The following is a 26904-nucleotide window of genomic DNA, read 5'->3' as shown; positions in this document are numbered from 1 at the left end:
ATAACATTTAAAATGCAGAGCAATAAATTGGTGTGGCTATCATAAAACTCAGTCATTCTTAACAGTCTGCCATCGTTCTAAGAGTAGTGAGGTGGCCGTGGTCTCTTTAATGATTAATATCTAATAAATAAGTACATGTTCTGCTTCTCACTAGCAGACAATTCATTCCACATGCTCACATCCAAAGAAAAGGCAGATTCTTCCAAAACATGACTGATACATTACATACATTTTTATTTCTACAGTTTCAATCAAGATTACAGACCTGCAGGAAAAGAGCATTTTTTAATAGAAGTTATACACAAGCTACTAAGAAACTCTCTCCTTTGAATCAGACACTAAAATCAACTCAATTTAAAATACTATGCCTGTTTCCCCAAATAAAAACTATTTCTAAATAAACTATATATGTATATACATATATAAAAGAATTTATGACAGAATTCAGTTTTGCAGAATAGCTGACATCAGAAAATGATTAAATCTGCATCTCCGTACAACATTCTAACTGGCATCACAGGCGTATCTGCTGTATCTCCGTTATTGCCCTTGTGGCTGTGGGGTATAAGGACAGTGGAATCCTGCACTTACCGTATATGTTTGGATAGTGCACCTTGTGAACGGCTGACAACTTAATTACACATCGCGTGTACCTTTGTGTACACTTACAATCACTAATCCCAGTGCTGCAGGTCTTTGAGCAGTTACTAACTGTAAACATGTAAAGTAATGAAACATAGCTCAAATGAAGAAGAGAGGTCCCTGAACAAAACAACCTACAGGGAACTGTCTCTGCTACACAGCTAAGTTTCAACCATGAGTCTCTTGGGCACAGATGTTTAATTATTCATTGACAAAAACACAAAAGGAATACAAAAATTCCTACTTTCCATTTCTAATAATCTTTTCAGGAGTTACCAGCATGAATAAAAATACACTGACATCATTGGACAAAAAGAAGGAGGCTTCTGCAGTCCACTTCATCTTCAAACATCAGAAACTGGAGAGTGATGCCACTTTGTCAGTCAAAGGCAGTCACCAAAAACCCGAATTTAATGCTCAGGAATGCCTAACAGCATCAAGGAAAGATTATGACGCACAAATCTAGTCACATTGGCATTCCAGGTTGTTCAAAATGCTTCATAAGACTCTTGGGATGATCTCTGGTAGTCAATATAGCCTCAAACAGACCCCAGCTATTCTGTAGGGACAAGGTTTTAAAGCCAGTTCTCTTTAATGTTTTTGTATCTTACTTGGATACAAGACCAGAAGGTGTTTAGAGCAAGCTTGTGGATGACACTAAACTGGGAGAAGCAGTTGATTCCATCAAAAGTGGAAAAGGCTTACAAAGAGATCTGGACAATCACCAACTGCATGAAGATCATCAAAAGAAATTGCCAGACTCTGCACTTGGGAAGGGGCAACTTTAGCTATATGTATAAACTGGGGGCTGAGACACTGGAGAGCAATTCTGCTACAAGAGAATTGGGGTTCTTGGCTGACAGCAAGCTGAACATGAGCCTGCTGTGTGCCCAGGCAGGCAGGCCAAACATATCCTGGGATGCCTCAAGGATGGCATTGCCAAGCCAGTCAAGGGAAGTGATTGGCATAGTGAAAACAGAAACACTACTGAGGGCATGGGCTTTGCAAGGAAATGAAATACACTTTATATGGATCAGCTGTATGTGTGGATGTTGGTGACATGAAAGCCAAAGAACACTGAAAGCAATGGAAGAAAAGAGGCATTTTTCTCAGTAGGAGAGAAACAGGAGGTGGCAAAAGCCCTGAGAAGCACCTGGAAGCCTTCTGAGCCTCCAACCTGAAGAAGGAGGGCTTAATACCACCTATTTAGCAAAACCAAAGCAGTCACTCAGTGCTGCCAGAGCAGCATTGGTGCTTACAGACACTGGTGGCAGCACACTGTGCTGTATTTGGTCAGATTGGGACCTACATAACATGAGAAAAAAGATCTTTGAAAAAATATTACTTTGATATTCATCACATGCAGATCTACCTTGAGCACCATAAAGCTGTAGACAGGTTCTTAAAGGTAACAAAGAAACCTGTAACACAATATCAAAGCCCTAAGCTTAAGTGTTGATAATAGTTCTTTTTTACCCACTTCAAACTTTATTTCCAAACTACTATATTAAAAATAATTACAAAATATAATATTGCAAATCATAATCTATTTTTTCCATAGTTTCATATCCAAGACAGACAAATCAGCAGAGATGTTATTACTAGCAATCAAAGAACATAACAACATTTAGAATATGAGGTTACACATAAGAAAGCTCTCAAATTCATTCTCATTTTCAAGAGAAGTCTTCTTAACTCAGGGCCTCGAAAGCAGAGGTATGACATAGAATATAAATACCACTTGGGCACACCGTAAAGTTTTGTTTGTTTCAGAAATTGTTGAATTTCCCAGCAAGCCTTTGTCCAACATGTATTAAAAATAGGCGAGCTCGACTGAAAACACAGTTCTGTTGTATGAACCAAGTTGTCTCTACTTTCTTCTTTCATTATTGAGGCAAAGCTGTCAAAGCTTGAAACAGAAACACGATGACGGTGTCACACACACATTAGTAATTCAGGAAGTTCACACTATTTTAGCACTCAGCAAAAATGTTTTTTTTTTCTTATGGTTTTGAAAGCATTCTACTGATTCTGAAATGCCTCTGACATCTCTCATTATGAAATAGCCTCATTCAATTCTACACACTATGAACTTGATGCTAGTAGAATTGGTGCTTTATTGTCAATGTTATTTGCTAGCACACAACTTATGGACAAAGCACTATCAGACAACTGAAGTACTTTTTCAATCTGATTAGTTAACCAAAAGTTCTGAGATTCAAAAGATCTTGTAGGTCACAGTCCTTCTCTGGACTGTAATCTTCTCCACTGGATTTCTTTTAAACTCCAATTATAGGTAGCATAAGCAATGAAGCATCTGACACATACCCTGGGGAAGCTTCCCACAGACTAACAAGAAATTGTTTTTCCTGAGTAGAATTTTAATGTAATTTCATACCATCGTCTATTCTCATGGAATTGAGGAGATAGAGTCCCCAGAGAAGATAATTTGGGAAAAAAAAAAAAAAAAAGGTTTGCTAAACTACACTGAAAAGCATATAAAAGCAATTCAATTGTGAATTGTGTTGATAACAGGGGAAGCATGAAGGTAAGGGCTAACTTAAGTCACAGCAGCAGCTTCCCAGCTCTCTGTTCTCTGTCAGCTTTGAAAAAGTCACGTATCCATGTGGATGGCTCCTAAGAAAGACTTAAGTATGAGAAAAAAGCTTGGGTTAAAATTCCATAAACATGCCTTTGGGAAAAGAACTAATGCTCCTTCAGAACTGTTGACTTCCCACTTCCCAGAGCAGGAAGAAAAGCACTGTGAAAGGTATTATTACAGTCTTGAAGCTGTATCTGCCCATGGTATCTTCCCACCTCTTCTTGTAAAGAACCAAAACTACCACACTGTACAAACTACAGTAGCTTAACAGAACTATTATTCTCGCCCTGAGAGCATCCCATGAAAAGATGTTGCCAAAGGAGTTATCATAGAGTAGCCAATTTCAACTATGATTTTTTCCCCCTCACTACTTAATAAACAGTACTGCATCTTTTATTAACATACTAATGTTAACAGGCTAAATATTTATTCATCTATTTTTGTTTTTCTCACCTTCTAAATTGCTAGCAGGAACTGGTGAGAAATCAGTTTAGAGAATTAGCGCAGAACATGTGAGCGGACAGCCATTTTGACAATGCTACAAACAGAACACAACTTAAAAGCAAAAAGTAGAATCCATGAAAGATACCATATGAAGAGACAAGTGAAAGCATTTCACAGTCATCACTGGAGTTAGACACAAAATCAAACATTTGTCATCTGAAAAAGATACATATTATGTAATGTAAAAGTTTAAATCATTATTTAAAGAAAAAATAATAGATACATTCTGAGAAATATTTAGTACCCAATGCTGCCAACAGAGACACTTGCAAACTAAAGTACAGGAAGGTGGATGCAAATTTGACCTCTGTCTTTCTTCAGAATCTCAGAATCAACAAGAACAGAAAAAAGAAAAAGGCATAGCAGTGGCCAGCAAGATCCATCAACTAAAGGCCAAATCCATTTAGAAAACATAAATAATTTGTTAATTACTAAAAAAGAAGGCTAGATGAACTCAAAGAGATTTCATGTGTCTTTATCCACAGCCTCCTTCCGGCGCTGGGTCCGGAAATGACGCTCAATATTTATCGTTACTTCCCTTTGCAAATTTCTGTTGTTAGTTTTTCCAGCTGTTCTGATCCAAGGATGCTGAAGTACTTGTCGTGCCGTGTAGCGCTTCTGGGGATCCACTATCAACAGCCTGGTAATGAGGTCTTTTGCTGCTGTTATGAATCAAAGAGGGGAAAAGAAAAGCAATGTTATGATTCTGACATTTATACCTAGCAAAAAGTCCTCATTTTTCTCAATAGTTTGATCACAATGATTTTTTTAATGGCTATCCCCAGGAGGTACTGTAATAACTGAATCTAGAACCAGTGACAGGAGATGTTAGAACTCCAGCACATTCCTTACTGATTCCATTCTCCCCTGCGCAATGAGAGAAGAAAGGGAAGAGAATTTAATCGTGAAGGCATTCTGAAGGCATGTGGCTAGGTGTTCTAATTCACAGGAGTTAGCACTGGCTATCTCATCCCTCAGTGAGCACAGAAGTCATATAATGCTGCTGAGCATGGCCTCTAAAAGATCATGAGTGGTGTTTAGTTTACAATAATGCAACATAAGCATTATGGAGATATTTTGATGCCTTTTCTTCTGCAGGTACAGTTCTTAAAAGCAAGGTGAGGAAAATCTTTGTTCTTGCCTCAGAAAGGGAGCAATCTATTATATCAATCAGACTTGATATTCACAAAAAATGATACTATGAGAGGACTAAATTCACTTACATGCACAATAATCATATAAAACAAGCTTGTAAAATACTCCAAAGTCCACCAAAATCACTATTCTGAAGAGGAGTTCAATGTGTTCAAGCCACTCTAGGTAAGAGTTTTGCCAGTTTCCAGAACTGGTATACATGCTGAATCTTACCTGCAGAAATATTGTCCCAGTACGGGGAAAGGAACTCATAGTGACCCAGCTGTATGATTTGAAACAGCTCTTCTTGATCACGATCCTGACTGCGAAATGGTGGAAAACCACAGAGCAGAATGTACAGGATCACACCAGCTGCCCACATATCTACTTCGAGCCCATAGCCTAAGAAAGAAAAGACAAACCATGGCTAATGATCTTTTACTGGAAGTTTTAGTGTGCTCTGTTGGGGTGGTTTTTGTTTTTGTTTGTTTGGTTGGTTTATTTTTCTTTTTTGAGGGAGGGTGGGGAAGAGGAAGGAAGACAGACAGAAAAAAAACAAAACCCTTCTTCTTATATTTGGTCGGGAGCTATTTCTTTTTTCATTCCATTCTCAAAGAAACAGAGAAGCTTTGCCCAGTTTCTATAAAAGACGAGGTCAGCAGAAGAATAAGTAGCTGGTACATCACACTTACAAGCTGATCCTCTCTGTTAATAATCACAGTTCTCACACAATACCTCTCTTCTTCAACACGTTTCACAAGTGTTGTCTGTCTAACAAGACCAGCATCAACTGGAGACTAATTGAGAAGATGCAGGATATGTTTCTAAAATAGCCCTCTCGTTATTTTTAAAAAGAAAAAGAAAGCTTTAAGAGAATGCCAGGTTCCCACTGAAATGTAATGTAACAGGAGACACGCAACCCAGCTCCACAGAACAAGACACAAAAATAGCTTTTCTTGAGTCATTAACAAGAATTGACTCCTTTCCAGGTCTGAATCTTTTTGGACATGAAATAGCAAAAATTCTCTGATGTGAACCATACTTTGGCTTACTAAATAAATTTAACATACAAGTTCACCATCCTTTTACATTATTACAGGGTCTTGGAAAACTGTTTGAGTTAAAGAAACAAAACGGAACCACCCTAATGTTCCAAGATAACATTTTGCTTATTTCTCCATTTCAGCAACTGTTATCTACTGTATTTTAATGTCTTGTCTGTTTCAAAAATCACAGCTATGTATCACAAGACTTTCATAAAGAAAACACAACTGATACCACACCTGTGTTTGTCAAAAGCTAAGAAGTTTTCTTTCACAGATTTTGCTGCTAGCCGACCTACCAGTAGGTTGAAACATTCTGGAATATTTCCATGATTACAAAGTTAAAAGTAATTTTATGACTTGCTATAAATCATAGATTTATACACTCACCCTTCTCAGCAAGTATCTCAGGGGCAACATAGGTTGGTGTTCCACACACAGTAAATATGGGTTTTGTAACCAGTTTTGCAAGGCCAAAATCTGCTAGTTTCAATGTAGTAGATTTATCTGCGTTGTGCTGAACCTATACTCAATGAAAAAAAAATATATATATATATATATTTAGTTTGCAGGCATTTAAGATAGAAAAAGATAACGGAAGTAGATAGTACTTTCATAGTAAAGAGTAAGAAGTTCTAATAACAATACCTTCAAGTAAAAATAAAATTAAATGGAAACCATATTTTGACAAATAGTATTCAGTAACTTTTTCCACATAAAAGGACTGTGCATGTACTTAGGAGGAAGAGCACTAATGGAAACGGACAACTTTGCTCTACTGGTTCTTAAATGAAAATGAAAAGGAAGACCACTGAAAATTAAGGAGAGTGAACCTAAGGATTATTTTTCCACTTAGGAAAGCAGAAAGGAAAAATGTGTCTTCCCAGCAGTTTCTGCCACCTGCATCCACACAGAAAGTGATCAAAACCCTTCTTCCCATTCCTGTTCTGTGTGCATAAGCATTTAACATTAATCTGTAATGCAGCTAATGAAACAGTATTTTAAGAAAAAGTACTGAAAGGTCAAGTCATGAATATGGTAGCAGGATAACTAAACACATCAGTATTTTTAATACTGGTTACTGAAACTCAAATATTCTTTAATTAAAAAATAAATTGTTTTTAATGAGAAATTATCTGTCTCTAACTATGGGGGAAAAAAGACCTAACATGACTACAGGAAAGCCAAGAAAATCTGTTTTCAGGTTTTGAAGAGACAAACCAGATTATGATGTGACAGGCAAACTTCAGGCTTTAACACCTCATACTTTGCCATCAGGCAGTGCTTGAGGCAGCCAAAAATTCAAGATGGTCTCTCTTATAAAGGGCACAGACAGGACAAATTTGCTCTCCCCTACATTACAACCAATTAATTCCCACTTAACTTCCTCACAGAAGCTATAAGCAACCTTCCAGTTGTAATTAAAGAAAACCTTCTATGTTTTTTTTCCTCTTTAAAGAAAAAAATAGTACTTTTAAATAAAATAATTAATTTATTTTAAAAAATAATGTGAAAAAGTTGCCTAGAGCTGTGCAGATAAAGCTTCTGTAGGAGAAAGATGAAATGCTACCTTCTCTTTTATTGAATTAGTTAATTTCATGAAGATTTTTGGTCATCACACACTGTAGTCTCCACAACTAACAGAAATGAAAAATAAATAACATAAAGGTAATAGAATTATTTTCTAGAGCAGCATCTATCCACAAGAGTAATATTTTAATAACGTATCCAACAGTGGTAGAAAGTTTCCAAAAAAAAATAAATCACAGTTGAAATACTCAATTTCACACGTACTACATGAGCACAAATATACTTTTCGACCATGCATATAAGGATTTTTTAATTACATAAAGAAATGGTGTCACATGTGGAATTTCAACTAATACCCTGCATTGCACCAGGACAAACAACACGGAAAAGTTTATACAATTGGTTTTTTGTTTGTTTCGTTTAAAGGGGAGAATATACAGGTCTGAAGTCCAATCCACAAGAGGCAGTAGGAAACTGCTAGTAATTTTGCTTGATGGAATATGCAGTTATACTTTCTACAAGTAAGCCATAGCCCTAATCTCACATCAGAACACAAGGTGGCAATACCGCACCATGTGTTCTTGAGGACAAAACCACCCAACTTTCATTTAATTTCACCGAACAGCTCGGAACACCACGCTGCACGGATATATTTTTCACACCTTTGTGGTAATAATTTCAAAGACAGCATGATATCTGTCAGCACGTCTGAAAACCTCAGCATCCCCACTCAAAATAACTCAAGGTCAGCACAGATCAACTGAGCATACGCTTCATCCCAAACTTCGTGTTCTGCAGCTCACCTTTCCATCACCAGGCAACAAAACTGAAACTGAGCCAAATATGCATTTCACAAAGAAAAGCTTCTCAGGATATCCCCTCTTGAGTGTTTACTTGCAGAAGTAACACAGAAATCCACAGTCTTCTCAAAAGAGATCAAACCTCCGACTTCTGCAACATACACTTTGAAATGGTGCAAAGCAAAAAGTGTAACGCTAGAGGATCATACTACCTTTATCATGATACCCGCTATATCATCTGTACTCAAGACTATGCAAAAACGGTTCCAAAAGTTCATTCAAAAGAGCTGCCTCATTTTACCTGCCTAAAGAGCAGATGAGATGAGGAAGAGCAGCATTCAAATACGCTTTGTCAAGTAACAGACAATTTAAGCCACACAAGTACTTGCACCATTCAACTGCAAGGTAAGCCAGCACTGGCAGCCCCAAATCAAAGGGAATCAGAAATGCTTGCTACTCTCTTGAATACAGGATATCCCAGTGTTGTTGGCAGATTTCTAGCCATACACCTGGAAAATTCTATTATACTAATACAAAACAAAGCTCATCTTCAAAAAGGGATCAATCTGGTCTTTTCCTTTTATCCTGTTTTTTGATAACTCCTAATTTCTTGTTCTTTTTCACATCTATATTAGGAAATCCATCAGGGTGTTTAAAAGATGACTTTTAATATTAATATTCCTCTTTATGCACGTATGTTTGGTAGTCCAGATTTCTCATATCAACATAATGAAATCAAGCTGACCCATGAGACTTCTTGTATGTTACAACTAGAGCTAAGGAGAAAGCACTGCTTATGCATTTGAGCTTTCAATCATCCCATGCTGCTAGACAGAAGAATCTCTCTATCTGTCATAAAGAAATACCACAGAAAATAAGATATTAGGAGATCTTTTATGTAGAGCATGGTGAGGCACTGGAACAGGCTGCCCATTCATGAACCAGTTTAAGGTCAGGCTGGGCATTCTGAGCTAGCAGTTGACAACTCTGCCCGCAGCAATGGCATTGGAACTAGATGACCTTTAAGGTCCATTCCAGCCCAAGCCATTTTATGATTCTACAGTTAAATGGGATTTTAACTCCACTGTACTTGGAAAACTCTGACAGCATTTTGTGTATTTGTAAATAGTGTCACAAAACCAAAGTTACTTCATAAAAAGGCTACAATTCACAGCATCGTACACATGAAAACATGAGGAAAAAAGGAGGAGCAAGAAGAGGAAATAACCCAAACTTACTCCACTCCTATGCTCTTCCAGTTAGCCTTAAAGAAGTGACCACCTTATTTTGTGAGACCAAATACACCTCACTGCAGAAGCTCAGTAACAAAGGCTTTCTTGCTAAACATCTATTCCTATGCCAGGTGATTCTGTTAGTGGAAAGGGAGGGTTTCAAAGCAGGTGTCTTTACACCAGCTGTCACACAGATTTTGTTTTGGTAGCGCAAGTCATCACCTTTCTGCCTCACAGCTATACTGCACGGAGTTGGAAAGCTGCGGGCAGACACAGTAATGAAAGACTTAGGGAGAAAGCCAAAAAGTGGCTGTTACAGAAGTCTTTAACTAGAGAATAGTGCCGTAAGAGCAACAGGATTAGCAGAGCAAACTAATTAAACCAGGTTTCTAGTTCCTGTGTGAATAATTTCATAATTCACTAGACATCAAAGTATATTTGCACCTTGTCCTCTGTAAGGAAAGAAACAGGGTTTCTCTTCTTTACCCAGCTGCTTATTTTCATGAAGCTTCTGGATCAGATTAGATCAGATATTAGGAAGAACTTCACAGATAGGGTGAATGAGGCATTGGAACAGGCTGCCCACAGAGATGGTGGAGTTGCCATTCCTGTAGGTAATTAAGAGACATGTGGACATGTTATTAAGGGACAGGGTTTAGAGGTAGAATTCTTAGTGTTAGGTGATGGTAAGACTTGATGATCTTGAAGATCACAGAATCACAGAATTGTAGGGGTTGGAAGGGACCTCTAGAGATCATCGAGTCCAACCCCCCTGCCAAAGCAGGCTCCCTACACCATGTCATACAGGAAGGCGTCCAGGCGGGTCTTGAATATCTCCAGAGAAGGAGACTCCACCACCTCCCTGGGCAGCCTGTTCCAGTGCTCCGTCACCCTCACTGTAAAGAAGTTCCTCCGCACATTTGTGCGGAACTTCCTATGTCCTTTCATCCCATTACCCCTAGTCCTGTCCCCACGCACTACTGAAAAGAGATCAGCCTCACCACTATGGCTCCCACACCTCAGGTATTTATAAACCTGGATCAAGTCCCCTCTCAGCCTTCTTTTCTCAAGGCTAAACAGACCCAGTTTGCTTAGTCTCTCCTCATAAGGGAAGATGCTCCAGGCCCTTCACTATCTTAGTGGCCCTCCGCTGGACTCTTTCCAAGAGATCCCTGTCTTTTTTGTACTGGGGAACCCAGAACTGGACACAATATTCCAGATGAGGCCTCACCAGGGCAGAGTAGAGGGGGAGGATCACCTCCCTCGACCTGCTGGACATGCTCTTTTTAATACACCCCAGTATGTCATTGGCTTTTTTGGCTACAAGGGCACACTGCTGGCTCATGGTCAATCTGTCGTCCACCAGGATGCCCAGGTCCCTCTCAGCAGAGCTCCTCTCCAGCAGGTCTTCCCTCTAAATCATTCACTGAAAAAGTAAGGGCCTATTTCTGTCCTCTGTGCACAAACTGCCTAAAGAGACCAACCCAGACAGAAATCTGTGGTGCAGAAATGTGAAGTGAAGCAAGATCCATCCCATAACCAAGAACAAAAAGGAGATGTCACAGGATGTCAGCACTTCCAGAAGACAACTTCCAGCCCCTTGCCCAGTAACAGCATATAAACCCATAAAATTTGTTTCACTAATGGTTGTTACAGTTCAGCTCTGGCTGTCACTAAGCTTAGCAGGAGCTGTCCTTCCTATTCTAAGGAGTCAGCGCATTCAAATTCAGAAAGCCACACACCTGCTCAAATGGCTTGTAATTTTAGGGATACTTATTAGATAGCTGTTGAGCTAGCCAATATTATCAACAATTTACAGACTTTTTGACTTGCTGAATATACTTTTTTTTTTTTTTTAAGGTTGTTTCTAAAACAGCTATTCAGCCAATTAACAAGCAAGGTGTAATCAGAAAAGGTAAAAATTTCTTCCTTGTTCAGTTTGTGCAATGCAGTTCTTACATGACAAAATACCTACGCAGTGCGGGACAAGTCTGTCCTTGCAAACACATTCTTTGCTTTCAGATGGTGCATGCAACACAATGACTTCCGTGCTACAAAACTTTGCCCATGAATCTCTGGATCGCAGTGCTGTGAACTACAAGGTGAAAACCATCAGATGAGGTCTGAGCCATGCCTCTCTTTTCGTTTACCTGTATTACTGTGAAGATTACATATTATACACAGAGAAGCATCTGGTCTCAGGTGTTTTATACGCACCAGTTTAATCTCAGTAAAGAGGAAGGAGCGGAAACTGGCTTATAATGGAAAATCAGCTTCTGGTAGAAATTGCTTCTACTCAGGCTACACTGCTGCCTTTCTGCAGAAATTCACACTTCCTTACATTAATTCCCTTGAAGAACTGACTAGCACATAGGAATAAATCGTTTATTACCCTTTTTTGGCTAACTACAAACTTCCATCAGCAGATCAAATTAGCTCTGTTAGAGAAAGGCAAATATTTGATAACTGCCTGCTATGAAATTTGGAACCCTAAGAGAAGAGTATAACGAATGACTGGCAAGGAACAGTTGTTTATTTTCACACTCCCATAATGGGTGTCATACCACGAGTCAATATTGAAAACATTTCTATGCATATTTACATGAGAGTAATTCTACTAACTTCAGTGACGGATATAAAGAATGTGCTGGAAAAAAACCTTATAGAAATCACTACAGTAGAGGATTATCACAGTGCTCTTCAGGATGAGTGACTGCAGTGGACAAGAACTCTACCAAATGTATTAAAATTGCTGATGTCACTTGTTAATTTTGATCTGAAAGGAAAACAGCTTATGATTCAGTACATGCTCTGTGAATGCAATACATTCAAGCCTGAGTACCTAAATTCAGATGATAAATAACATGCTGGAATTTCAGTAAAATACAAATGCTCACTAGCCCTGAAAGCCAGGTCATTATCATTTGAATTTCTGCTTGCAAGCAACATCATCTGCAACTTGCAGTAGATGTATGCAAAATGATCTGAAAAGCTAATTTCATTTCAAGGTTGTATTCACTTTTCCAAACAGTACTGCGACGGTGTATTCTCTCTGCATATTGCTTGCATAAAACTATTCAAATGTTCATAATAAAAAGGAAAATAAACCCAACTCCTGCACAGTGTTTGCCAGTGCTTACCAGAAGGTTCTCTGGTTTGAGGTCCCTGTGGACAATGTTCTTGCTGTGAATATACACCAGGGCTTCACACAGGTCAGTGATCATGACAGCAGCATCATGCTCTGTGAACTTCACGCTTTCTATGATCGCATCAAATAAGTCCCCTCCTGGGATGTACTCCAGGATTAGATAGATCTCAGCCTCCGTCTCATACACTTCAATTAAGCTTACTATATTGGGATGAGAAAGACTTCTAATGATCAGAATTTCACTTTCCATCATGTCCTCCTTCCCCTTCAGCTTGGATTTATCAACAATTTTCATGGCGTAGATCTGATTTGAGTCGCAGCGGCGACATTCTTTCACCACTGCAAAATTCCCATCCCCAATAGTCCTGCCAATCTCATAGTGGTTTTCTACATCAGTTCTGCTTTTTATGGCATGCCTCCGGCTTGTGCTTTCCAGCGCCTGAGCCTTGTTTTCTTCTTTATTCGATCTGCGCTCTCCTGTTTTCTCTCGTCGTGTCATGTTACTCTCTCTATGTATGCTATTTCCCTCTCTCCTGACACCCTCCTCTTTAGTCCTTTGCCCCTCTCTACCATCCCTATGTGTTTTAGATGGTTTCTCAGCATCTCTTGGAGTGTCTTTCATTAGCCAACCATTTTGGTTTGTTATACAACTACTTCCATTTTCCTCCTTCATTTCATGAGCGATCTGTAGCCCTTCTACAGCATTCTTTATTTTTACTACTTCCTTCTCACGGTTTTCATGTTTCTCCAGATCCCTTTCCTTCTCAATGCTCCTCTTTTGTTTATCCAGTCCTTCATTAACATTCCTATGTAGAGACTTCCAGGTCCTTCTACAGCAATTATCTTTCCAGCCAATATCTTCATCCTCTAGAGGAATTTCTGAAGATTTCTGGCAATTCCTGATTTTGGCATTTCTTTCCACATGGTACCTCTGACATGCGCGTGCATTCAGATCTGTGTTCTCAAATGAAGTCTCAGCCTGCCTTTCTCTTTGCAACTTTTGCCTGGCCTGCCTTTCCCATTCACACTTCTCACACCTCAATACCTCCATTGAACTCTCTTCTAACCCTTTCTCAGGGCTCCTGTCTTGGTTAAGGTACCTCTCATCTTCTCGAGCTTTTCTAGAAGGTCTCACTCCTTGTTCACCATTCCAACTCCCTCTAGTCCACTTTTTTTTGGTTCTCATTTTTTCTTCTTGCCTTGGCTTGGATTGACTTTTTCCAGCTGCCGTTTTGGGAGACACAACATCACTGCAGTTCTTGGCAATTTCAGCCTCATCGAAGCCAGCATCCACTACTGAAGCTTTATCACACAGCCTGCTCTTCAGCTTTTGAGACTGCTCCTCATTCTGCTGAATTGCACTGGCAGCATATGGATTTTCAGGACAAAGTTCTTGTATTGCCACTTCCAAGTTCTTCAACGTAAGGGGCTCCCTGCCCAGAGCTATGAATGCATCACCTTCTCTGAAGAAGTCAGAAACACTTTGGATTTCTTTGCCTCTTAGATTGTAAAGCTTTCTCACTCGATCATTCTTCCAGCGTGGAAATCCCATAGCTTCTGAAATGTCAGCTGTTAGCTGTTCAAAGGTCTGCACTGATCTCCTGTTCAGAAGCAAGGTTATCTTTCTGAGTGTATGCCCACAGGGTCTCACCACTGTAATAATTCTTGGCTTCACAGGACTGTGCTCTGAATGTATTGTGTGAAAACCATTCCGGGGATTAAAACACGAAGACCTACAACTGCTTGCATTCACACATTGTTTTCCACAGTTTCCACGACCAGCAGAAGGACAAGTCCCACGCAGTGTCCTCTCTGTTACCTTTGAGCTTGTGCTTTGTGACATATGGTCAAACATGCTTCGGTGTCCTAAAGCAAAGAAAGAGTAGGTATATTATTCATTTTTCATCATTAGATCTTTATAAGTAATAGTTTTCTATATAACTACTGATTTACAAACTCAAAGTAAGGAGACTTGCATTGAGCGCTTCAACAAAGCCACTAGAGTGCAACTTCACATACATGCAACTACAGAAATTGTTTATGAGGAAATACATACTTACATTTGTGAAAAAACATAAATACCAGGTTTACAACAAAGAGATTCTATTTAGAAAAAATACGGTGTCTAAATGCCTTCATCTGCTAAAATCCACCCCCCACCAAAAAAAGAGTTACTTATTTAACATCTTTTTATAAATTTACCTTCTGTGAACTTATGTTTCCTTTCTGAACCCAATTACAATTTTCACCACTAAGCCCTACAGCAAGTTCCACAGCTGTACTGCATGAATTAAGAGATATAAGTTTAGTTTTAAAATTGCTATCAGATGAGGATGCATGTGCAATCTGATATTCTTTATAAATACCTCCCCTTTGCGTTCCTTGGACCATGCATTTATTTTCTAGACTTCTATAACAATTAGATTATTTTATAGCTATTTTTATACAACCTTTATTTTTTGTACTTCTATTGTATTTTCTTCCTTAAAGAAAGGCCATCTTAGCTCCATTTGATATTTTGGTTTGACATTTTATTCTTAAAGCCTAAGTAAAATCACAAAGTCTTCAATAACTTTCAGGGACAATTCTTCCTCCAATATTTCACCTTTGAACATCAACCAACAAAGAAAACTGCATCATCCTTCACATATATTTCTGAAAAGGAAGAATTGAAAACATGATACATTGTCATGGCTGAATCATCACACAATTCAGTTTATAAACTTGAGAATAAGCTAAGAATAATATCACCATAAAGTATTCAGATCTCCTGTACTTAATAAAACTTGATTGCCAGGCAATTCTTTTCATTCTCAAGAAATAAACTTATGTGATGAGAAAACAGAATGATTCCAACTCCATTTAATAATCCTACAATTCAATAGGAAACAAAAATACTTTTGAACTAACAGGATCAACCCAAAAGAACAGAATCACGGTGATTATTGAACTTTGACCAGGAAATTCCCATACACAAACAGCTTATCTCCCGGAGAATCCCACCCATTTTTAAGACATCATTATGACTGCATTGCCACATGACAGGGTTACAATCTGCAAAGGAAAACTGCATTTGATAGCTCCTCTTGGGGCTAGAGGTAAGACATGCACATTTAAGAGCTCTGGCAAGCTGAAATCTATTATGTTTTGGTTTTCAACTGCTGAAATACGATTTGCAGTATTTCAAGTTCTGTACTTTTTCTTTCTTCACAGTAAAACAGAGTGAAAAGCAATTATACCCCTCACCTAGGAGAGCAAAAGGAAAAACTACACCAAGTAATGCTGCTGCAGCCCCCCTCTCTGCCACTGCCTACTGCTTGGTGCTATGATGCCAGGCAGTGCTTCACTATAATGCTCTCACCCCTAAGTGCTGCGTGCCCCTCAGCATGTCCCTTAGCTCTTGGCTTCAATTTGTTCCTCTGCCAAACAAGATAGATATTTCTTCTCCAGATAAATATTACAGAGACACTCAGCTGCCAGTATGCTGATTGAGGACGTAAGCATTATATAAGAGCTATGTGACTAATGCTTGGTGGTGGCACAAGTTATTTCTGTCTCCATTCTAGTTTTTATGGATGATCTTGTTACTGAGAGATGATAACACGTGCTAGTAATTTTTAAAGCAGGTATTTACATCGTACCCAGAATAAAGCCAATTGTGAATGGGGGGGGGGGGGGAAGTCACATATAATAATAGTTCTCTGAAATCTAAATCAATTCCAGACTATGTTGGTTACCAGGAACTGCTGAAACTCTGAATTTAATCAGCATTTTCAGATTCTTGCATACCCACTGTCAAAGTATTACCTTGCTTACAGGAACTGCATGTGATATTTTCACAGCTTATAATCTCGATGCAACACCAACACAATGCTGCACTAGTAATGACTTTCCCCACAGGTAATGTTTCTCCCAGCTATGCCACCATTACCACACCTTTTGCAAACCATTCATTTCAAGCGCCTGGCTTCGCTGTTGACTGTTTCAATTACATCAATAATGTTCCCTCTCTTCACTAAGTCAGCTAAGCTTTAAATGGAAATGACATTTATTTTTTATTCTATAACTAACAGAATAAGTGAGGTTTTATTCAATTAAAACGAACAACCCAGGAATATGTTTTTGTGCTCGTTAAACTGCCTTCATTCCTAGCCAAAACAGCTTGACACAAATCATAAGTTAAAATATACATATATCCATTTAAGGAGTAAGAATCACATCTTTTTCTAACAGGAAAAAAAAAAGAAGTTACACGAATGCCTAAATAAATACAAAGTTATCTCCTACTGTTTCCTGAGGAAAGTGGGAAGTGCCAAACTTTGTCAAAGCAGTCGCAATGACTAATCTGTATATTACATAAACTAAAAAAATAATTTCAATTGCCAGTTACAGCCATGAATTATATTCTAGTTAAGCAAATCTTAATTATCTGATATGAAGCAAGCCCCAGTCTTTCAGGAAAGAACAGGGCAAAACAACAAGCATTTCTAGAAAGGCTTTAAATATCTTAAATGAATCCTAAAGCCTCAAATCATATTGCTTGAAACCTCGTTTCTATATTTAAACAGAAGTGGGAGAGAAAGGAAGAAGGAGGTGGGATTAGAAACACACTTCAATGAGTCTGAGTGCTGGGAACTGATACATCAGAGAATAAAACTTGTTTTCCTTCTCACTGTCTTTGTGAGAGCTAATGGTTATTAAAATTCATAAGAAATATGTATATTTTATATGCACAAATGCATGCATATGCAGTGGTTGTTTGTTTTTATAACCATATACACTTGCATACCGCTAAGTATTAAAAAATAGAGTGATACAGAAGATGAAGGCAGAGAGCTAGGGTTCATTTATGAAACCAAATGCAAAACCCATTTGCAAAAGTCACAGACTATTTGAATAGGAGTAGAAGGTGAGTGGGAAGTATAGGATTATATAAGCATTAAACTTCCTTTAGATGACCCCTCCTTGCAGGGGTTTTGTTCACTTTAGTACTGAATTGCACGTGTAGCAGAGTTCACCAGAGGTCACTGATCGTGGCAATGAAAAATTGATTGCTGCTATTTGCCCTTCTAAAGTTCTCCCTTCCTTTGACCAGCCTAAGTTTTGCTCATTAATTAAAATATTTCCACTCATCTTACATTCCTTCTTGGCTCTCCAGTTGGAGATCACAGTTTCAGTCATTAACTCAATGGTTTACCCAGCAGCTAATTCCACTATCAAGACACAGGTTGCCGTGCAATTAAATTTTTACACGGAGTATTATGGCACAATTTAAAACAGAAAGAAACACTGAGGTAGGATTGAGTTATGGCATCACTTTCTGTGAGTAAAATGTTCTACTTAAGGCCTGTAATTTATTTCGAGGGCTTTGGATCAACACAAGAGTCCTCACTCATGAAAGCTCCATTAAAGGTTATGAGGATTACCCACACAAGTAAAGCTGTACATGATAGAAATTGTGTATTGGGAGTGGTTTTGATGTATTGGCCCCAAAACACCATACGTGAGGCTCTGTTTCCAAGTTGAAGTGAAAGAATAGCACTAAAAGCTGTCTTCTCCTTAGGCCCCAGAAATTCCAATTGAAGATATACAAAACAAAGATGCCAGGGTGGGGGTATAGTCTCAATGCGAACCCAACTCTTCTTGCGAGGCCCCACCTGCAGGACTGCATCCAGGCCTGGGGCCCACAGTACAGGAAGGACATAGAGCTCTTGGAGCAGGTCCTGAAGAGGGCCAATAAGATGATCAGAGGGCTGGAGCACCTCTCCTGTGAAGAAAGGTTGAGGGAACTGGGCTTGTTTAGCTTGGAAAAGGGAAGGCTCCAGGGAGACCTCACTGTGGCCTTTCAGTACGTGAAGGGAGCATATAAGCAGGAGGAGGAATGTCTGTTTATCAGTGAGGATAGTGAGAGGACAAGGGGGAATGGCCTTAAACTAAGACAGGGGAGGTTTAGGTTAGATTTTAGGAGGAAGTTCTTCACTGAGAGGTTGGTGGCACACTAGAACAGGTTGCCCAAGGAGGGTGTGGATGCCTCATCCCTGGAGACATTCGAGGCCAGGCTGGATGTGGCTCTGGGCAGCCTGGTCTGGTGGTTGATGACCCTGCAGGGGGGTTGAAACTAGATGACCGTTGTGGTCCTTTTTAACCCAGGCCACTCTATGATTCTATGATTTACACCAAAGCATTAAGAAGCATTTCCAGTAGTTGGGAGCAAAGAATCTCTCCAACCCTTAACTCAGAGCAGCCAAGTACACAGCTTGCACAGGTTACCAGTGTACGTACATCAGCATCCAGATGCTCTGGAAGTGTGCTACCTTGAGCTCCTCTTCTTGCTATAAATTATTAAATGTTGAATGTTTCAGGGCTAGTCTATACCATTAGTGTCCAAGACTGAAGAAGTAGTACAAACAGTCTCAAGGTTCTAAATTAGCTTAGCGGAAACAATATGACCACAGGCATCCTTTTACAGCAAGTAAATTTTACATGGGCATTATTTACAGCTCTACAATTGGAAACACTGGCTTTGTTTTTCTCTCTAAATAGCCATAGCTATAGCTCCTTATCTTTTCTGCCCTCCTGAACACTGTGCCTCCCTGCCTGGCTTTACAGCATTTTAAGAAGAGGTTTTGTTTGAGTCAGGAATTCATTACAGTAACAATGAAAGGCAGTTACCCTGCATCAATTTTGACCAAATAAAATCCTATGCAGAAAGAGGAAGTCAACATTCACAAGGTGTGGACAGAGACAGTGTTAAAGACTGCAGGATAATCCCAGCAGGCTCATAAGGACGCTCTAAGGGCTTACACTGCTCAGATCCAATGAAGGACATTCAGGACTCAAGCCCGAGCAGGATCAGGAATTACGTGTGAAACATGGGATAAGGAAGCCTGGAAAATGGGTTAGAACAGTGGGACAGAGGGAGAGAACAAGAAGACTGGGAATAGGAAAACAACCTGAGCATGGCCTTGCTCTGATATCACCATTCAAAAGCCAGCCTGCATGTAGCTGAAAAAGGAAACCTAGCTGAAATTTGGGATGGGAGAATAAGAGAAAAGAGAAGACCAAAAAGTCACGTGTAGGGACTGGGAGAGGCTGCAGAGAACATGGCAAATAGGCCCATAGTTAGATCCTGGCCAGCAGTTATTGCTGGCCCAGTGAAAGCAGATGGAGACTGTAATTCGGATGCAATAAAACATGAGAATGAGAATATGAGCAGGCTGGAAAGTCAGCCTAGGTGCTGAACTTCAGCAAAAGGACAGAACTGGGAGCTGTAACTCATCCATCCTTACCCCCTGGACAGCTTCTCTGCAGTTCTGGATATCCACCCCTTTCTGTTGCAACTTTACTCTCTTACAGATAAACTGGAATCAGGACCATATGGTCAAAAAGTGTTCTCTATAGAAACTTCATCTCTGCAATTCAAGGAGCTGAAAAGAAGTAAAGAATATAGGAAGACGAGTTATATTGCCTAAGGGAGCACAGGCCTGGAGAACTGGGCAGTATCTGAAGCAATTCCACAGAGTTTCAAAGCAACATACATAACACTAAGCCATCCCCAAATCCTTGGCCTGTGCATCTCAAGTGATATTTCTGCCCACGTTACAGAATTTTTCACTTCCTATTTTTATATCTCGACTTCCACTGAACAAAGTGCAGTGAATGTTCTCCCTTTGTGAAAACACTAAAGACATTAACCCACATTTGCTCCTGTAGCAAAAACCATAACAGAAAATCCTACAAGTTAATAAACCAGCGCTAAGAGCAGTATTCAGAAAGCATGCAGTGAAAGGCATTAACAGCCAGGGTAAACTGCAAGCAGATGCTCATTATTTAAGCTTTGTCCATGCTATGCACTGATGGAGCCAGAGACCCTGGGGAAAAAAAGCAGCATCTGATAATTTAATTAATGGTTATATCATAATGCACATGAACAGGAGTAGGTGGCAGCACCACTCATCAACAGTCATAAAGGCTTGACTTTGTAACCTAAATAATGTTAGATTCCAAGTACCTGGTCTGGTAGAAGCGTATTCGGCAATGATACATGTTTGGAGTATCTTTGATGCTAAGACAGATCTAAAACACATTACACAACAAAACGTTACTGTAAATCATACCGGATCATAAACATGATCTACAAAATCAAATAAAATAAGCACAATCCAAATATTTTTAGACAAAGTGCATTTTTCATCAGATGACAACAGAAATCAATCCATCATGCTGTTTGCATGTATTCCAATCTGTATTAGCTACTGGTGTACAGCATGAAAACAAAAACACAATCTTCCAGGTACTCCTTATCAGCTGGACACCTTCAAGAACAGTTGTAATATATCACAAACAAAAAAAGGAATGTAGTTCAATCTATACAGCATCACTTCTACTACCCTAATGGGCATCTCCCGTCATACTGATGCGTGTTCGTGTTCAGTTTGTAGTCGCAGAACAGAGATTACTGTTCACCCAGTCTAACCCAATCTGCAGAAGAATAAAATTCCTCAGCAGTTCAGGCAGCATTCTAAGTTCACTGAAGAAAAACGAATCCGAGTTTATCTACAAAAAGGACAACCAAACCAGAATAATATATCTGTCTCATAAATATGCAGTTTCAGCCCAAAATGATCTTATAAAATTAGTATGATGGGCCTCAAAGTTCATCATATTTCATGATTTCACTTCAAGCATGCTTAACTTTGCATGTGGTATTATTTTTTCTTTAACTGTCAGCCCAGCAAATTCAGCCGCGTGTCAAGTTAGGTTCCTTCTTTCCCACACGTCACCAACAGAACTAAAGTTTCTCCTGGGCAAATTATGTCTGGTCCCATTAAGTGACAGCTAAAGTGTCAGCTGTGAGGAAAGCAAACATCCTTAGTGCTGATCCCGGAGTACAAAAGACTGGGAGATACACACCTTTGTGCCCACTCCCTGATCTCATAAGCCCTCAGCAGGCACTGTGCAAGCTTTTGATTTTAAGAATGAAAGAAACATTATGCCATGCAAACCAGAAGACAGAGATCTCCAAATCTTTCTGTCCCCAAAACACCCATTCTCATTCTTTCACGTATTTACTTCCTTCTTCCTGTCCACTACTAGTTTTGGGACAGCATATCACAGCACCCAAAAAGTAGGCAGATGTAGTGAGGGCACATGTTAAGATGGGAAGGACTATCTGTTGGGTGAAGAATCATAGAAGAACAAAGTTGGGAAGGACCCACAAGATCATCTAGTCCAACCACCCTCCCATTACCATTGCTACCACAAGCCACTAAACCACAGCTTGTATAGGATCATAGAATCATGAGGTGGGAAAGGACCTACAAGATCATCTAGTAAATCTTGCATCCAGTTGCACTACAACCAAGGGAGGAAGCCTGAGGGATACCCACCCTGGATCTCTTGCTGTATCTATGCAATCTCTGGATTCTTCCATTCTGAGGACTGATGCTGCCTCTGTGTCACCCACAGCCCAGCGTGGGTGCCAACCTGCAGTGGAACACATGTAGGAGTCTCAGCATGCGGGAGCATGTGACCGTATTTACTGTATTTGGGAATCATGAGGGATAAATGACATTTAACAGCTATCCTTCTTTCTTTCTCCTCAAAGAAGACAAAGGCAAGAGTTTTCCTTTCCACTATTTCCCCTGCACTTCTGTGAAATGCCCAGAGTTACTTTGTAGCCTGACCTGTTCCTCTCCCATCTGGCTCCCCCCAGAGACTGAGACTGCTGCGAGGCAGCCAGATTTGCCCTGATGCTTTTACATTCCCTTCCCCCATCTGTTAATGGTGACTGGGCAAAAATTACCCCCCTGGCCGCTCATCTGCTCCCCCTGCAGGCCCTCAGCAACCCCACCACACTGAGATTTTCTCAACCAAGCCATTTGTGATTAAAAATAAAATATTTACAGCAAACACAGATGGCTATTGCCATGTTAGTGTTAAACTGAGCTGAATCACTCAGATCAGCAGATGAAGGTAAAGATTACATGTAGTCTGGTAATGAGTCACAAGTGCCATCATTTTTATGGCTTGTTTTTTTTTTAGAGTTGAACTCCACTTTCATTATCTATTCTTTCTGACATTTTAAGGGTAGAAAATTAAAAGAAGTGAGCATGAAGACAGTCCTTTAAAGAAGTACACAAACGCATAATCTGTAAAGACTAAGCGCACTACATGCGAAGTCAATCAATGCTTTCAGATACACGAAGCTCAGTTTAACTTCTAACCCTGCATAATACCAAAAAAAGAACATTATGAAACTGCTCATTTATTTCATTTTTTTCCCCCCCATAGATGACAGGCAATATATCTTATTGGGAACAGTCCTGCCTGCTTTCTGCAATTTGACAGGTTTAAGGTCTGCCCCGCTAAGCAGAGAAGTGAGCTCTGCAGCCTGGGACCCTCCAGCACGAGAGGACAGAACTGATGGAGGGAAATAAAAGCATCTTACACAACAGCAAGGATTGCCAGGATCCATCTGGCAGAATTCTCCATCTGTTTCTCAAGGCTCAGTGCACAGGCAGTTTCACTTCCACACTGATGCTCCTGACCTCTAAACTATAGGTTGCTCCGAAAGTAATGCCTCCTATTTATTTCCATGGAAACTGCAACAGATACAAGCAGCGCAATAACACTACCTGGTAGAGCAACTTCTTAGCTACAAAGCACCATTTTTCAACATCATTGCCATCTGCTACGTATTTTCACCTGCAGCAAACCTGCATGCCATGCTTATAAACTTCTGCACCAGCAAAGATGACCCACTGTCATTGTCCACTAAAACACACCACGCACCGCCTCTCTGTGCTCACCATCTAGTGTTGGGTCTCCATAAACATTCAGCAAATGGCAATGAATGTCAGTGGATGCCATATTTTCCATATGGAGGAATTCAGTGACACACCTTTGCTTCTTCCAAGCTTCCATGTCAGATGCCCATTGGTCAGACTGCCCCTCTGCTGCCATCTCACATCGCAACAGAATGTAATGGGATACTGGCTGGATGGTTCAACCACTACTGCCATACCATCAGCATCCACCTCTGACATCATGGGCCAATGTAATAAAATGGGAAGCATTACTTTAGGAGCAGCACTCATATTTCTAATTAATTGCTGCTGTTTCATCACAGGTAATTTTTTACTGCTTTTTAATCCTGTTAGCCAACATTGTCTCAGTTGGAGGAGCAGGAATCTGTTTCTTTTAGTTTGGGATTTTACTTCCATTGCTTCCTAAATCTCAGTTTGATGACTAATCAGTTGCATCTGAGCAAACCCAGTGGAAAAGAAAAGAGATCTTGCAGAGGTGTCACTGAGGGTTTAATTAGGCTTCTAGATCTTTTATTACCCATAACTTTATTGCATAACTGAAGACCTGCCAGAGTCTGATTCTGTATCCTGCTTTAAAGAAGGGTGATTTACCCAATTTTTTTTCCTTGGAAATCAAGTACATTCAGGAGATGTTAACTCACATACAAATGTAGAATTCCCCACCTCGTTATTACAGAACTATGTTTGAGGAGAGTCAAATACTGAAGTAAATGTTGCAAAACAAATGGCTTCGCAATACTTCTATGGGTTTTTCAGGCAAAACTCTCAAGCCTGCATTAATTATACTTACAAACACGAAGACAAGCAGAAAGCATTTCTATTTACTTTATCCATTACCTATATATTTGAGGTGACAAGAAAACTTAAAATAAAAATAAAATAATAATAAGGAATTTTAGGCAGTCTATCAATACTGACAGAACAGGAGGCTCAGAATGATCATTGGGAGCTTCTTCTAAGGATATAAGGCATTGCCAATTGTTTTGCACTCCTTACAACAATTAGACAAGTAAATTACACTAGTAACAGAGGGAAGCTGGTAAACGCACCTGACTTTCATTTGCAATGATGGGAAATTACTGCTAGATAAGATGAACAATTTGCAAATACTACCAAAGCCTCAAATTTACATTAGAAGCAACTGAGGCAGAAGCTCGCCTGTCCTCTGGTTAGCATTTCCATTATCTGATGGACATTCTCCAAACGGCTGGAGCATGTACTCTGAGAACAAAATCAGCCTGGAAAACAGTATGCCTTTATAATACAAGAAATGTCACATTCACCTCTTTCAACAGCCACGTTCTCAGCTGCGATCCAAGTTGCACTGAAGTTAATTAAAAGAGCCACATTATCTTTAGTAAGAGCAGGAACAGAGCTAAGTGAGACTGCTAGTCTCCATAATGTTCTCATGCTAATTGCATGTACAAGAAAATTTATACAACACTGACTTGAAATGTTTTTGAAGATTTAGGAATCAAGGCAAAGCAAAAGGGCACAAAAGCAGTAACAGAAACCAAGTCAATTTGCCTAGGAACAGCTGGACAAGAAGGAAGGACCACCAGCTTCCCTGATTTCTACAAAACTATACGTGTTTCTGTGGAAAACCCACTGAGTTCAGTGATCTGAGAAATGGGGAAACGAATCCCACACAACTTCCCTTAGTCACCACGTGCTGAAAGCCAGGCAGATGCCAAAAAAGTGAACTTCCACTGAATGCAACCAGAAAAAGCAGTGATGCAGACATTACAAAGCATATGGGGCCACTGCTAAAGATACATTCAAAATGCAGCTTACCATAGCTAAGGTAATTAACTTGGAAAACAACGGACAACACCACAAAGTAACTTCTGCACAGCTCAAATTCAGAGTCTTGAACAGTTGCCAATAAGCTGAATTAAAACCAAGTTATCTTTGCCGACAGTTTAAGCCCAATTAACCAATTCAGGTTAATGAACCACAGATGGAGATTTATCAGAAGCTATCTCTCAGTGGAGATGCGCTGGCGTCCTATGACCACCTTCATGGCAAGTACTGAGCCATTTTGGTAGATCCACACCCACTGCACTGCAAGATCCCACTCTGTGGGATCAGTCCTACCCAAAGAGCCGCAGGACAGCTTCCTTAGCTGCATAACACAGCTGCCTCTTCAGGCAGACTGTGACAAAGTTGCTGTAATAACTGCACTTGCACCACATAAAGCAGTTCTAACATGTGCTGTAAGCTTTGTTGTGCTCTGTGAGTCTCTGCTGGTTCTTAACATTTCAGAGTCAAAACTGCATTGTAAGTATATAAAAACACACTGAGAGGAAAAAAGGGAGCTGAATAAGAAGATAAAAAAGGAGGTGGGAAAAGAAAGCCACATGCAACCAAGCGCATGCATATATTTTTATTTCTACTTCAAGCCCAAAGCAAAAGCATGCAAGATGCACTACCAGAGTCAGTATTAATCTCTTAGATTGGTCCCTCACAAAAGAAACTCAAAGAGGCTCAGAGGAAGAAGCCAGAGTTTGGTTACGCTGTTGTTGGGCTTGTCTTTTACCTCCGGGTTTTGTCTTTCAATGAACTTTTCAGCACACGGAGCAGAAGTTTCAGTCTACAGGGTTACTCCAAGCTCAGCATCTCACAACGCAAAAATCGTTCCACCAGCCCAAACCGGCAGCCCAGCCAGATTCACAGACAGTGCTTACTGCACGTCCTCAGAGAGAGGCAGCAATTAAGGCTGTGGAAAGTTAAAGGGCACCTCTCCCATAAACACCGGCTCTGTAATTAAAAAGAAGCGCACACAACCGATCCCGCTACACAAGGCGACGCAGCCGGCGTTCCCCGGGGGCGGTTCGGCTGCCTCACACCGCAGCACCTCGACACGGGGCACCCCGACCCTCCACACCCTCCGAGCCTCCACGGAGCTCACAAGGAGCCCACAGGGGCGATTTCCAAGCCCACCACCACCCTGCAGCCCCGGCTGCGGCGCTCCCCCGCCTCCCCACACGACCCTCTCGGGCTGCAGCGAGGCGGGCAGGGCACTCACCCGCGCAGTGGCCGTAGTGGCAGCAGCAGCCCGCCCCGGGGTGCAGCGGGGGCGGCGCGGCAGCCGGCATAGCGCGGAGCTTCGGCTCGCCGTCTCGCCACACCGCGCCGTAACGAACCGCGCCTCCCGGCTGCGAGGGCAGGGAAAGGGAGGAGAAGCGGCGGCGGGAGGCGGTGCCGTGCAGCGGTCACGGCCACGGTCACACCCCTCCGCCTTACCGAGGCGACACGGCTGGCGGGTTGCTGGCTTTCAGCTGCCACCGCCTCACACCGCCGTCCACACAGACACTCTTGTTCAAACCCCTTGAATGCCACCTAGACTTAATAAGTCGTTTAATATGGGATGGATTATGAAGGCGAGCACTTAACCGTGTAAACAAAGCGTGTATTGAATGCTTGAACTACCAGTTGCT

At 40.5% G+C, this 26904-nt stretch overlaps 1 protein-coding gene across 2 annotated transcripts; it reads right to left on the bottom strand.

Moving 5' to 3' along the window:
- Positions 1-210: 210 nt before the first annotated feature.
- DCLK3 (doublecortin like kinase 3) lies at positions 211-26620 on the bottom strand. Of its 2 annotated transcripts, XM_085538132.1 has the most exons (6): positions 26493-26620; positions 12628-14501; positions 11463-11582; positions 6316-6448; positions 5117-5284; positions 211-4410 (listed from the first exon to the last, which is right to left on the bottom strand). In XM_085538132.1, exons 1-6 carry the CDS (start codon positions 26560-26562, stop codon positions 4214-4216), a joined length of 2562 nt encoding a protein of 853 aa, XP_085394258.1. In that variant the 5' UTR covers positions 26563-26620; the 3' UTR covers positions 211-4213. The 2 variants fall into 2 exon arrangements, with proteins under 2 accessions (XP_085394258.1, XP_015709733.2); XM_015854247.3 differs by lacking the exon at positions 11463-11582.
- Positions 26621-26904: the final 284 nt, after the last annotated feature.

The sequence above is a fragment of the Coturnix japonica genome, chromosome 2, assembly GCF_054131305.1.
Source record: "Coturnix japonica strain WE chromosome 2, WE-NBRP24, whole genome shotgun sequence".
Taxonomy (NCBI): Eukaryota; Metazoa; Chordata; class Aves; order Galliformes; family Phasianidae; genus Coturnix; species Coturnix japonica.
Note: the sequence above shows the minus strand (reverse complement) of the source record. Positions and strands in the feature narration are given on the sequence as shown.

Bases quoted from the DNA above. Each gene is read 5' to 3' on its own strand.
- DCLK3 (XM_085538132.1), bottom strand. From the start codon at position 26,562: ATGCCGGCTGCCGCGCCGCCCCCGCTGCACCCCGGGGCGGGCTGCTGC. The intron at 14,502-26,492 runs GTGAGTGCCCTG...TCTTTGCTTTAG, and splicing joins CCACTACGGCCACTGCGCGG to GACACCGAAGCATGTTTGAC. The intron at 11,583-12,627 runs GTAAGCACTGGC...TTCACCTTGTAG, and splicing joins TCAAACCAGAGAACCTTCTG to TTCACAGCACTGCGATCCAG.